The sequence below is a fragment of the Xylocopa sonorina genome, chromosome 2, assembly GCF_050948175.1.
Source record: "Xylocopa sonorina isolate GNS202 chromosome 2, iyXylSono1_principal, whole genome shotgun sequence".
Lineage (NCBI taxonomy): Eukaryota > Metazoa > Arthropoda > Insecta > Hymenoptera > Apidae > Xylocopa > Xylocopa sonorina.
This window is the reverse complement of record NC_135194.1, coordinates 7,315,379-7,328,224: the sequence shown is the minus strand read 5'-3', so window position 1 is coordinate 7,328,224 and position 12,846 is coordinate 7,315,379. Positions and strand designations below refer to the sequence as shown.

The 12,846-nt window shown below is 42.3% G+C and overlaps 1 protein-coding gene across 6 annotated transcripts in view; it reads right to left on the bottom strand.

The window, feature by feature from the left end:
* Ptx1 (pituitary homeobox homolog Ptx1) overlaps nt 1–12,594 on the bottom strand; it is a 34,348-nt gene extending 21,754 nt beyond the window's left edge. For 4 of the 6 annotated variants that reach the window (XM_076910021.1, XM_076910022.1, XM_076910024.1 and 1 more), the window contains exon 1: nt 11,890–12,594. In XM_076910021.1, the coding sequence (XP_076766136.1) occupies nt 11,890–12,169 (280 nt within the window). In that variant the 5' untranslated portion in view covers nt 12,170–12,594. Of the gene's footprint in view, nt 1–11,886 lie in introns of all 6 variants that reach the window. The other 2 variants (XM_076910023.1, XM_076910025.1) reach the window with 1 other exon arrangement.
* Between the last annotated feature and the right edge of the window lie 252 nt (nt 12,595–12,846).

The window sequence follows — 12,846 nt, the reverse complement described above, 5'->3', positions numbered from 1 at the left end:
ATATCGGGTAACACCGTGAGATTTCGAAATTGACGAACAACACGGAACGTTTTGTTTCCCGGCCGTTACCAAAAAATTCTATCCACTCCCGAGTGTTTTGATAAACTCGTTGTTGCGCCGTTCGAGCTTCCTCGTTCCGATGCTTGTATATTATTCCAAGATTAGAGTTAATCTTATAATCTACATCCTGATCCGGCACAAGCTATTCAAGCGACCTACTCAACCGGCGAAATTTATAGGGCGCCGTTTTTCACGTTTCAATATCGTCTCGCTACGCCACCGCGATCCTTTCCATGTATAAGCTCCTACTTTCTATGCGCCAGCACCGTTTCGTGGAGACGTCGACGTTTGAAATTGCTAAGCGCACAAGGATCGTGGTAAAAGTTGCGAAAACGTCCTTGGAACAATTGAAGATTCGTCCCTTAATTGCGCGATTACCACTCCCAAACCTTGAAGATGTTCGTTCCATAGAATCGAACAGTTGTCAATCAACTTTTAGCATTACTAATGAATACTTCAATGTCAACAATATTTTGCAACAGCTGTATTTTATATGTCAAGAAAGAAAACTTGTATAAAGAGATTCTATTTTATCTCTTTGCTCGAACGAAAAAGCATATTCATATAAATATTGCTTTACAAAAATGAAACATCAAGAATCCCAGAAACGTAAATGAAATGAAAAAATAGTGCAATAGTGTTATCCAACTGCTTTTCCAAAAGTAACAAAGTAAGAATTCTTCTTCCACACACATCTACCTTCGATTTGATTATTTCTCCAAGAAAGATGCGGGAAGGTTGAAAAAAAATTGAGTGCAACGTAGGAACTTTCTTGTTTCGATCCCGGCTGTAAAATCGATGGGGTTTATTCGAGCGGCGGTTAACACGGTGGCGATAATCGCGGCAACGTCGTCTCCTTCGTCGACGTCGCCGTCGACGCTCGCATGCACAGTCAGTCCCGTAAAATCCGTGCGGATTAGCGATCCACTAATATATCCAGCGGGCGTAAAAACGCGACGAGGCAGCTGAGATATTCGTCCCCGTCGGTTCCTCCCCGGCCGGTTTGTCTTTGGCATAGAATAACTCGAAGCCGCGGGGGAAAGTAATAAATTTGTGAGTTACAACCTGTCCGGGCGGCCCTCTAGTTACCACTATCCCTTGGCTCTCTTTCTCCCTCGCGTTTCTTTATTTCTTGCAGCCGAGCATCGCCTTGCGGCGCGATTCTTTTTCCGTGTGAAAAACACGTGCGAACGTGGGACACGAAACGGGACACCGGGCCACGACCTCGACGCCTTCCTCTACCTCTCCTATCTTTCTCGGAACGAAAATTATGGAAAATTTCGGTAAAGAGATGGATGACGGCTCCACCCTCGATGGAGGGTGGCGTCAGAGCTCGCGCGAACCTTTTGCTTGCTCGCGATTTAGTTTGTCGCGAGCAATTTTGGGGAATATTCGAGTGAATTGTGATTCCCGAATTTTTCTGTATCTTGAAAGACGCGTAGATGGATTGGTGGATGAATGGTGAAGTTTATATACTTTAATTGAGAGAATTATGGTTTCGTGTGTCTATCGTATTGTTGTTCATGGAAAAGAAACTTGAAATAACTTTGTAATTGTTGTGGACAACCAAAATGGAAGAAGCAAGAGTCAGCAAAGCTATACAGATGGGTCCACTGATCGAAAAATTGAAGACAGATGGACAATAAATGTTTTTAACCCTTTGCACTCCGGATTATTTTTTAATTTCGTTACCAACAACTCCTTACTATTTTAAGTATTTTATTTAAAATTTATTTTAAAGTAGTTCTTCAACTACTACTTCTAAACAACTATGTTTACTAATTGTATTAAATATAACTCTGAAACTTTGTTACAATTTATATTTATGGAGCTTAAATATCTTTTTTTTTTTATTTACTGATGTCGAGTCACATTCGACAAAAGACTGCAAAGGGTTAAGTTTGAAAAAGAAGAAATGTTTCTCAATTTATTATTTAGTAATGAAAATTAATATACACTCACTTAAGAATCATACATAACCAGAAACATTGATAGTGATTGCTTTTTCAGTCACACAATTTTTTTAATTAGTTGATTCTTGACGAGTTCCATGAACATTTCAAGCTTTTTTCTAACAAATTTTCTTGGACATGAATGTGTTAAAAATAATTCGTATAATATAAAAATATCAAAACACGAATATCCGTAATTTAATACGAAAATATTCCATGAAATTTGATTTCAATGTTAAGACCGAAATTGTAACATTGACAACGGTCTACGGTTCTATTTTTCTTGGTGGTAGCGCGAGAGAGTCCTGGGATCAATGTGTAATCTTCTCGGTAAACGGACGGAACGAAATATCCGCGAGGCACTGACCAAAATGGACGTCGAATGTTTGACAGGAAAGGGTGGGATAGTTTTTGGCCACATTCCGCCCTTCGAGGATCCCCCGTTCTCACGTCTCGTGTAACTCAGCCACGAATCCATAGCAACGAACAGTAGAACCGTCAAACGATACGACACGTTAAGCCTCCAAGAACTCTGCTGGAGATCTCATGAGAATCGTATACGTATCGAAGAAAATAGGGAGGAGTCACAATAGCTCTTTGTTACCAAACATCGTACGTGATCGAAAAGAAATAATTGTGAATTAAACGACTTGAATTTGCGATCTGAAAAATCATTATTGATTACTTATTTTTATTCTGAGTTTAGTAATTTGAGAATATTTAATAGCAATTGGGGCAGTGACAGAGGAATTATTATCTATCGATGTTAAAATAGTCGAGGTAATTCTGTCAGTGGTTTTTCGTTACAGAAGAAAATTAATATCATCTTGTATTCGTTAATGGAAACAGTGTTTCCTGTTTAAGCAATTAGCCGCGTACAATGTATCACGGGTAATTCTCCTTTTTCAATTTCATAAAACGCTAGGCTCACGATGAATGTACTCCATGAAAGTTATAAAATCCAGGGATTATAATCTCCGCAGGAGCATCGTAATCTCCGATATAAAATTATCGATGGAGAGTTATTCCAGCGGCGCTTTCATTACCCGGAAATTTTACTCGCTGGCTAATACAGCTTGTACCAATATCCGCGGCATCGATCAAGAGATATTTGATGAGGACTGACATTTGCCGCTTGTTGATTCACTATTGCAGTAATATTTTCCTTCCTAACACATTCATCTAGTGGTTTAAACAACTAACAACCCGATATCACGTTAAATACGATATTCGCCAGATTCATTCCTGACTGCAGAGGAATAATTAAACTGTACACTGATATCATTTCATTTCACTCTGGTACATATATTTTTCAATTAATTTATATATTTCACCTCGAATAATTAACTTCAACTAAATTTGTATTATATTTTGCTTCTTAATATTAATAATCTTAAATCTCTGAATTTGTTGAATTAAGAAGATACTTCGTTCGATCTTAGAAAATCAGCTATTTGCTTAAGCAGACATTTTTCTCTAATACTGTTTAAAATAGAGAATTTATCTTTCAAAGATATAGAAAATAGTATAAAGATAACAAATGATATCGAAGAATCCTACAATAATTTATTTAAACACTATCCGTCGGAACACGAGCGATGCAACGCTTTTCTGGTTTCACTCGTGCATAATAATTTCGCGCTGTGTCATCTCGCGTGATTAATGGCTGACCATAGAAAGTACACGTCTCAGAAGTAATGTTTTACGGTTCGCGGGACGTTGTCGATAGTCGACCAATGAGAGGGTGATGCACGAGCATAAATAAAATGACATGTGCTGTAAAAATTGTGGGTGTTTAGTGGACCATGTCGCGGTGCAACTCACCGATGAAGAGGGCCAACTGGGGTCGCTGAAATATCTATATCGCGCAGCTGCGAGGTCCATACGAAAGTCGCACGAAATTAGTCATTCTCGCAAAATTCTTGGGCTCGCTCAACGTTGCACACACGACTATGCCAAACACACACACTGAACTCTTTTTTAGAGCATATCAAAGGTTCTCCCTTAATACCAAATAATTCCTTCATCATGGAAAGGTAAAAATAAATTGCATTAAAACATCATATACAAAATTCTACGGTATAAAACAATTCAGATAATTTCTCTTCGTCTAATTTCTTACTTCCAAATTCACGCAACGTCTTATCGAGTTAGGAGAAACAAACTAATAACCAGAGACTTGCCCAGTTCCAGCCGGGTTTTCCCCTAAACGAGAGTCTCGCAAAACTCCCCACAGCGTTCACACGTTTCCCCACGAAGCTGACCGCACGCATTTCCTGTCCCAGGCCACGGTCGAGAAAAAGCAAAGTGTGTCACGTAGCGAGGTGTGCGGCGGAGATTTTCGAATGACGGACGAGCAGAGTCGTATGGCCGATAATTAGAAGGAGGAACGTCGGGGGTTGAAGTACGACAACGTGACAGGAGCACCTGCGAGCCTGAGACGCTCACCGATCTCCAGTGGAAAGTCGCAGTCTGCCGACCGGTCTTCGCCCCTAATCTCGTAATCCTTGGCTTCCTTAGGAAGTCGTTTATTAGTCAACCGCGCCGGATCGTAACGGCCGCCATTCGGACCAGCTCGTACGAGCCGCACACTTCTGTCCCACGTCTGGAATTATTCGGAAACGCGTACGCAGATCGATTGCACTGCTCGTCCTCGGGATTTGTCGAGCGAGCTTCCTCGTTTTGGAAGATATTTACGCTTCCGTGGGGGCGCGCGCTATTTAGCGAGACGTACAATCTGTTCGAATTGATTTTAGCTGGACTTTTTTTGAATTAAGTTTAAGGAATTCGTGCGAAGTTCAATATTTCTATACCTGGTGTAATTAATTACTATAGAGATTTTGAAATATCCAATTGCTTGTGACTGGTATAGTATTTTTTATTAAAAAGGAATTGGAATCATAGATAGATAGATTTAGCTTTTTATCATAGAACGATCATAATAAAGGAAGATTTCTCGTTAATAATAAGATATATTTAATTTTATGCGATGAGTTTGTACTTTATAGAAATATGCTTTCATTGATGTGACAAGAAACAAAGTGTTTGAGGAATCATCATCGAGTTAGCTCGAAAGGTATTGCTATTCTTCTTAGAAAGGAACCGATGCAGATGCACGAGTATTTATCGAGGAAAATGGCAGGTTTGATGGATACATCGGGAACAACCGATTCCGTGAGTAGGGTTCGGTGGCGGTTGTCAAGCAATTTGTTTAGTTTCAACTTGACACAAGGGTGAGTGCACATGGAACCGATAAGTAATCTGAGAGGCAGTGTATCTTTCGAGTTTAACGCGCGTGTCACGAGCGTTTCGGAAAACTCCGCGTATAGAATGTCTTTGGGAGAGCTTTCAGACAGCCTGGCGCTACCGTGGAAAACCCCCCGCAGCTAGCGTGGAAATTAATTGGAACGTAATCTCCTCGTCTCCTTTTTCCCCGTAGCCCTTCACGCGACGCTTCTCCTTTTTGTAACCGGGAAACGACACGGAATGAAAACGAAATCAATTTCGTTACGTCTCAGAATTTGATCTCGATTTTTCTCGCGAAAAGCGTTGCTTTTGGCACGACTTCATTCAAACATATCTCGAACTTTGACAAATAACAAAGAATTTTAATAATCATTCCATAAATTTGAAAAAGTTTAAAAGATTAAAAATCTCTAAACAGAAATCTTGTTGCATGGTTAATAATAATATTATTTTACTTTGCAATTAGAAATTTGAGAATATTATAAAAAATTCACTCCTCTCAAATCAATCGACTATTATCTTGCACTCTGATCGTAAAAACTGAGGAAATTTTCTAAGAAAATTCCAAGTCATCCTTCTCTTAATCTCATCGGCTCGCGATTGCTCAATTTAACGCACACACATCTCCACGATCCTCTGCAGCAAAACCACAACAACGTATACACAGATGCACTTAATAAAGTCTAGAATGAGGTTCGTCGAAAGAGCTGGTATATTTTGAAACGCTTCTAGGATTACACCCTCGAAGGGCGCAAGTTTCGCGACGTGGCCGTTGGCTGCTCCGTTCTCACACGTATCGGCACGCACAGAAATTTCCACGGCGAAACGACCCTCGACAGCGAGTCAGCCCGCTTGAATCGGGGCCCACCGAGTACGCGAGCCTTGCTCCTGAGCTAGGCGAGCCTCCGCACCGTCGGTTCAGATAATGGGAAGGAAATCAGTTCATTTCTATGTTGATCCCGCGGGCTTGGCCCCTGTCGCGCTTAGAGGAGCGCCGCGATTGCCTCGGTGATCGAGAAAATCAAGCCAGAAAATCGGCTCGATGGCTCGGATCATCGACCGACTTCACTCTCCCTGGTGAGTCTATAACGTCCCCTTTTCAGTAGACACTCGTCTGTAGAACTGACGATTTACCGAGACGGTTAACCTTTCTTGGCGTTACTCAACCAGCACAGGTTCACCAAGTGAATCGAAAAGCGACTCAAATTGTATATAAAAAAATAAAATGAAATAATGAACATTGGCGTTGGTGTGTTTTGTTTGACTAGCGTGTCGTTTCTCTCTTGTGGTTTTTTTTCATAAATATATTTCGAGAAGGACACGTCTTCCGTTCTATACTTTTTCTCAATTTTCCACGCAAATTATTCAGATTTCTATGCATTCGAATAATCGCATAGAACTGAATTACTTTAACACAGTTTTTACTTTAGGAATATAAAGCAATATAAATTCTAGATCATAAATACTTCCCTTCCAAACGATCTACTTATCTAATTTCCTCAACATCGCTACTGACATACATTTAAACAAAGAAACTCCAATTTCTAAATCTCGAAATGGAACTGGAGAACCCCTCCTGAAGCCGCTACCAATGACAAAAGAATGACCACCAACAGCACGGAAGTATTCCAGTTTACCAAGCAGAGTGCCCGTTAATCACGAGGATTCGCAGATTGCAATTGCTCAGCGGCCGTTATAATTCATACGGGGTGAGATCGAACAGCGAAGGGATGCGTCTTATTCGAGCGGGCGCGGTGATCTGAAAGATTGCAGGTCTAAATGGCAATGAGTCTGCGGGCAGAAGAGTTTCCACCGTGGCCTTCCCTGGGGTGAGCTAGCGGCTAGCCGAGCAATTTGTCAACACCATTAGACGAAGGCAACAAGGGTTGACTTTGGCACATCTGCCAGCGGGCCCGATCTCGCGCAGCCAGAGCCCATAATAAAGGGGTAGTTAATGACCACTGAGGGGGGGCCTTCGATCGGGAATCCGGTACAGGCCGTATGCCAGCCTGTTGACAAAATATTGGGATATCGGGATCGAACGAAAGGGATAACTGATTCCACGAAAGGGCTTCCGTTCTCTGGCGATTGTTCGCGAAGAAATTGCATTTAGAAAGCGGACGACGAACGAGCGGCGGGGGTCGTCGAGCCAATTCCCCCGATGATCGACGCGTTCCCCGCTGATGCGATATTAACGAGAATCCTTAGCGGAAGTGAAACGCAAACGCGGTTTTAATTCTGGGCCAACGATGTTCATGAATAATTCGAGCGACGCGTAGGCCACGGTGAGAGTCAAAAGCGAGTGTTCACCTTGCGGAAATTAGATTCGTCTAATATTTGTGCGCCGTGTTATATCAGTTTGCAGCTGATCGATCAATTTTCAATTTATGTATTTAATGTATGCGCACGAGCTTTGGGAAGGAGGAAGTTAATATTCAAGATATGAATTTCTATGGAATTAGTTAGCGATTAAAGTGTGAATATTATCAGAAGAAATTTCGAATTTCGAAACGATGTTGCAAAAACTCTTCAAACTCAAGAATTTGAACTTCTTATTGTCAAAAGAAGAAAAATCGTCCTACTAAGGTAGCCAACAAAATCACTGCAGATGCTAATCGAGCAGTTCCTCAATACACAGGTCCCCACGAAAAACGATAGAAAACTTCCAAAAATGAATCCTCAAGGAATGACAAAACCTCTACAAAAAAAAATTGCCAAGCAAACGCTTGAACCAATTTGCCAATTCGCCAACTGATCAACCAGCCGTTCTTCCTCGAACCAAACGAGCGGTCCGCACTACGCGCACGCGGAAGGGTAGAAAAGCGTGAAGAGCGTGACCCCGCGAGGAGCGATGGTACCTGCGGTCTGCAAGTGGGAACTGGCTGGCTTCAGGAGTGAAACTGAAACGGGGATAGGTGGAATGCCATTGGAATAAGATCGGGTTTAGCCGCAGTGTCGGGTTCGAGCCCCGGATAAGTCTGCCTTATCCCGATAAGCCGGTGAGTTAATGAATCACAAAACAGGTGGTGGCGCCACTGAGAGATCGTCTTCGTCCCCGTCGTCGCTGAATTTCTTCGACGATCGATGAAATAGCGACGGCGTTTCTTTCTTTTTTTTCTTCTTCTTCTTCTTTCTCTTTCCTCCGCTTCCTCCTCCGCTTCTTCCTCTTCTTCATCGACGCGAAACGAATGGTACCGCTGATACGCCGGGATTCGGGTGTTTGCTCACGCGGCCCGTTTCCTCGGCTCTTTATCTCGGCCTCGAAGGCATCGCCCGCCCCGTGGTACGTGGGTTCCGGTTTTCGGTGAAAAATTAGGCCGCCACGCGTTTGGAACCACCTAACGCTCTCGCTCGACCGAGAGATAAAGATAAGCGACGAAGGAGAGACTTCGTACGGTGCCTGGAGCGAGCGTCTTCCCAGGTTTAATCGTCGGTTTGGTTATTGTAAAAAGACACGATTCTACTTGGTTGAGGATGGTTACTTTTTTTCTAGAGTTAGATAGTGGATTACGATAATTATGATGTGTCTATCGATTGCAGATGACGATTTTGTATTTTATATTGGAGTCGTGTGATTGCAGGTCTGCTGCATATTTATAGTAAAAATTTTGATATATAGAGAACGGTAATGAAATGTCCAAACTAAGGTAGCTACATGTTACGATTTTATCTTGTCATCTAATATTTTAGAGTCATCTCTTGGGAATATAAAATTCTTTTAGAATGTCCAATAATATTTAAGGGAGTTACGATACTCAGAATTATTCAGATAATGAAAACGAGATTGTTGGAATCGTGTAAAGATATACACAAAAAATATTGCATACTCCAGAGTAAAATAAATACAAATTATAATTGCTCTGTATCGTAAAAATTGTATATTTTTGTGTCTAACAAGCATACTCAAAGTAGTAATCGATTAATCACATTAATGACACCTAGCAATCGAGTATCAAAATTTCTTATCTTCGAACAGCCTTTTTATATGTAATAACGTACATGTAACGTGTAGCCGTGATAAACGTGTAAGGGATTAACGATACTTCGAATAAAAATCGCGCAGACCCCCAAATTTTTGCATAATAATTCACTCCACTTTAAATGGTATCCGCGGTGCGGGTCAGAAATTTTATTCGTCGCGTCGTATCAGAGCTGGAATAACACGATGGGTGCGGTGCTTATCAAAGTTATTCGTACTAATATATTTTATCTGTGCTCGCCTGGCACTTGACAAAAATCAACGTACAATGTTGCTTTATCGTTCGAAAATTTTCAACGAGGTTGCAACAAAAGTGTCACACGTCGGTGGCTCCATTCCTGGCCGTCGAAACGTTCAATTCAGCCGGGAACTCGCTCGAACAGAACCTTGTCATCGACTACAGTGAAAATATTAAAATCGCGATAAATTGCTCGCAAACTGCACGATTAACTGCACAATTTCTATCATATATTGAATCCCATTCGGTCGAATTTCCACGATTAATACAAAATACATGTCTAGACCTTTGCCACATGAGACGAGAAAAGAAACAAGAAACCTTCGTGCATAAACCTACACTTTTCACAATCAAGAAATACCTGAAAAACGTACCATCGTAAATTTTCAGAATTCCACTAAAGAAAATACGAACCGATCGCTACAACTGACTGTCTATGATCGAAGAGAGGTGCTCCTGTAAATGGTCCAAGTAGAACAGTACAAACGACACGTTGTGCTCGCGAATAGCGGGCGAAACGGGAAACAAAGCATCGTATTTAATCGTATTAATCTTGCCGTACGCGTATCGTGCAAATTTGCTGCGTCAGCCGATACGAGATTTTCAGAAAAGATGCGCGATAACGGGCACGTCGTACTGCACGATTCGAAGGCAGAAAGGCGGCGATACCTAGATTTGCCGTGCTCGAATGAGCAGAATACCGATAATATCGCGTTATAACAAAATCAAACGAATCGACGAGCCCTCCAGAACCGATTGCGGTTGCTGATAGCCACCGTACCGAGAAAACAATGTCCGACGCTGTATCGACGTTCGATCGGAGTGCGCGGAACAAGAGGCAATTAGACTTCTGACATACTTCTGCGAGCAGGAAACAATATCTTTTCGCGTGGCACTCAAATTTAATCCAAGCGGTTCAGCTCGAACGCCTCTCATTCATTTACACCGTGTTAAGTCTACGTAGATACGGGCTCGTGAATATTTTAGTGCAGAGAAACGATGTCTTTAGCTGTTAACAATGAATTACATTCGTTTAGATCTTATCGTGTAGATAGCAATAATGAATATTAGCTACGAAATGTCTTTGAGGAGAGTTCGAACGGTATGGGGATCCGATTGTGCATATTGTTGAAAGATGAAATCGTTTTTCAGTTGATGGTTCTTTGTCAGCTGTTAATGCTTGACTGTGACTTACTCTTAATCCATTGGTCAATACTTTTTCTTTTGTACTCGGAACAAACGATGGTTATGATCGTTGCAGAGGCATTTTACTTTACAAGTTCGATAATTGTTCTTATGAACGAATGAGGGTTACTAGTAATCGAGAGTTTAATGAGAGTAACTATTATAGTAATTCGCTTATATATTGTCAAAAATTGGACGACTATAGCCGTCGTTTACAGCAGTGGATTAAGTAGGTTATGAAGTTACTTTTTCGTATAAGAAATAGGGTAAGTTTATGTGAACATTGTTGGTTTTTACGAATTGAAAAGTGTACATAGTTGGATAGACAATGTCTGGCAGGTAATAGATAAAAAATACTCTTAAATATTCTTGATTCAGATGCATATGGTTAATTTGAATAAAGGAGAAAATAAGAGGGAGTATGTCATTGTGAAGTAACTTGATTCTACTACGATATAAATATGTAGTATTTAAGTGACAGAAAATGTGCCTAATTTCATAGCAATCAACTCTTTCTCCTTTAGATTCTATTTCAATATGATATATTTAACAATGAAGACTTTCAAGATTATACCAGTGCTGATAGTAAACGAAAGTTTTGCTATCAAAATATTAGAAAATAAAAACCATGAACGTCGATACAAAGAAAAGAGGTATTAAAGATCCAAAGAGACTGATTCTTTCTTATTTCTATTTGCGAGAAAATGAATGGTTCTTATTATTAGTACGGAATTAAAAGACTAACTAAAAAGCTTTTAACGCAGCAATCTGTAAATTCCAAAGAGAACGAGAAAGAAAGTAAATGACTCAAAGATATAGCCTATTATAAAAAAAGTAATACAGGTGTTTTGTGACGGATTACTATCACGCTTCTCACGATAATAACGATATCAAACAATTAATAAAACCCTTCGCATCGGAGCTCCGTTCCAGCAATAAAACACAACCCAATTACATACATTCCCTCTAAGGACACTTGTTTGCCTCCGAGCAACCAATATTTACATACTTATCACACCGTTTCTCTTCCATTCGAATCACCTTTCAATCCCACTTACGCCCAGCCAAAACCATTCCACCGTCGAAACAAGAATCCAACGATACGACCATCCAAATACCAAAACCACCCTGCGTCGGATGCTCGCGCGAATCACCCTTAACCGGGTCGTTCGCGTAAGAAAGAAAACCGAGCCGAAACCTGGCTCTCGATATTGTGACCGACTCACCACGTTTCAGCTTCTCCAGTGGTTCAGGCAAGTGATGGTTCGAATTGTGAAGCATCGACGCCTCGTGATGGGAGTTCCCGTGGATGTCGTGGTGGTGCATCGTCCCCTGAAGGTGATCACCGTGGAGGCCGGCCATCGAGGCGGAATGCTGGTGATGCTGGACCGACAGGCCGGTAGCCGATCCTGTCACCAGATCCTGAAGACACAGATCCGTGTTCCCGCCGCCTCCGCCTCCACCTCCGGCTAGCTCGAGGCTCCCCCCGCCCCCGCTGCCCCGCTCCATACTATAGAAGCCTAACGTCGTGTTGACTGATCTGTACAACGCAACGCAAGATCAACGGTGCCCTCGCGAGGCCGTGTGTCGCGCGGAATCGCGTCGTACGTCGAGGTTGCCGCCGGTTTCCGCTTAGGGACGCATCCGTCTCGCACGCGGGACTGGCGTTCCACCCGGTTTCCAAGTATCTATTGGCGACGGCCGTCGGCTGGCGGCATCCGCTCGCAGCAGCTACGCCTCGTTTCGCGTCGGGGCTCGTACCAGCGACTCGTTCGTTCGCGCGATGCCTTCGTCGACGACACGAACGACTGCGTGAGCACAAGGAACGCTGATCGCTCGACACTGGCAGGTCTCGTCATAGGTTTCGTTGAACGGCTCGTCACACGGCCCGAACGTTCGACGCGTCCCGTCGCTACGCGTCAGCCTCGACACGACGGAACGTTTGTAGCGGGTCTGTCGAAGCGTTCGTCGGATGAAGATCGGCGGATGGAGACCGTGGTTGTTTCCATGGATCGCGAATAACGCGATTCGAATTCGATGAGTGGTTAGGTTGGTCCGCACTACGGAAGGATCCGTGTGACACACGTGCTTCGACACTTGGGTAGAAGCGACTGATAAATCGGATAACTACGGATCGGCGACGACAAATGACGTTACGTAAGGATCGTGAGACGTTAGGTGAATAG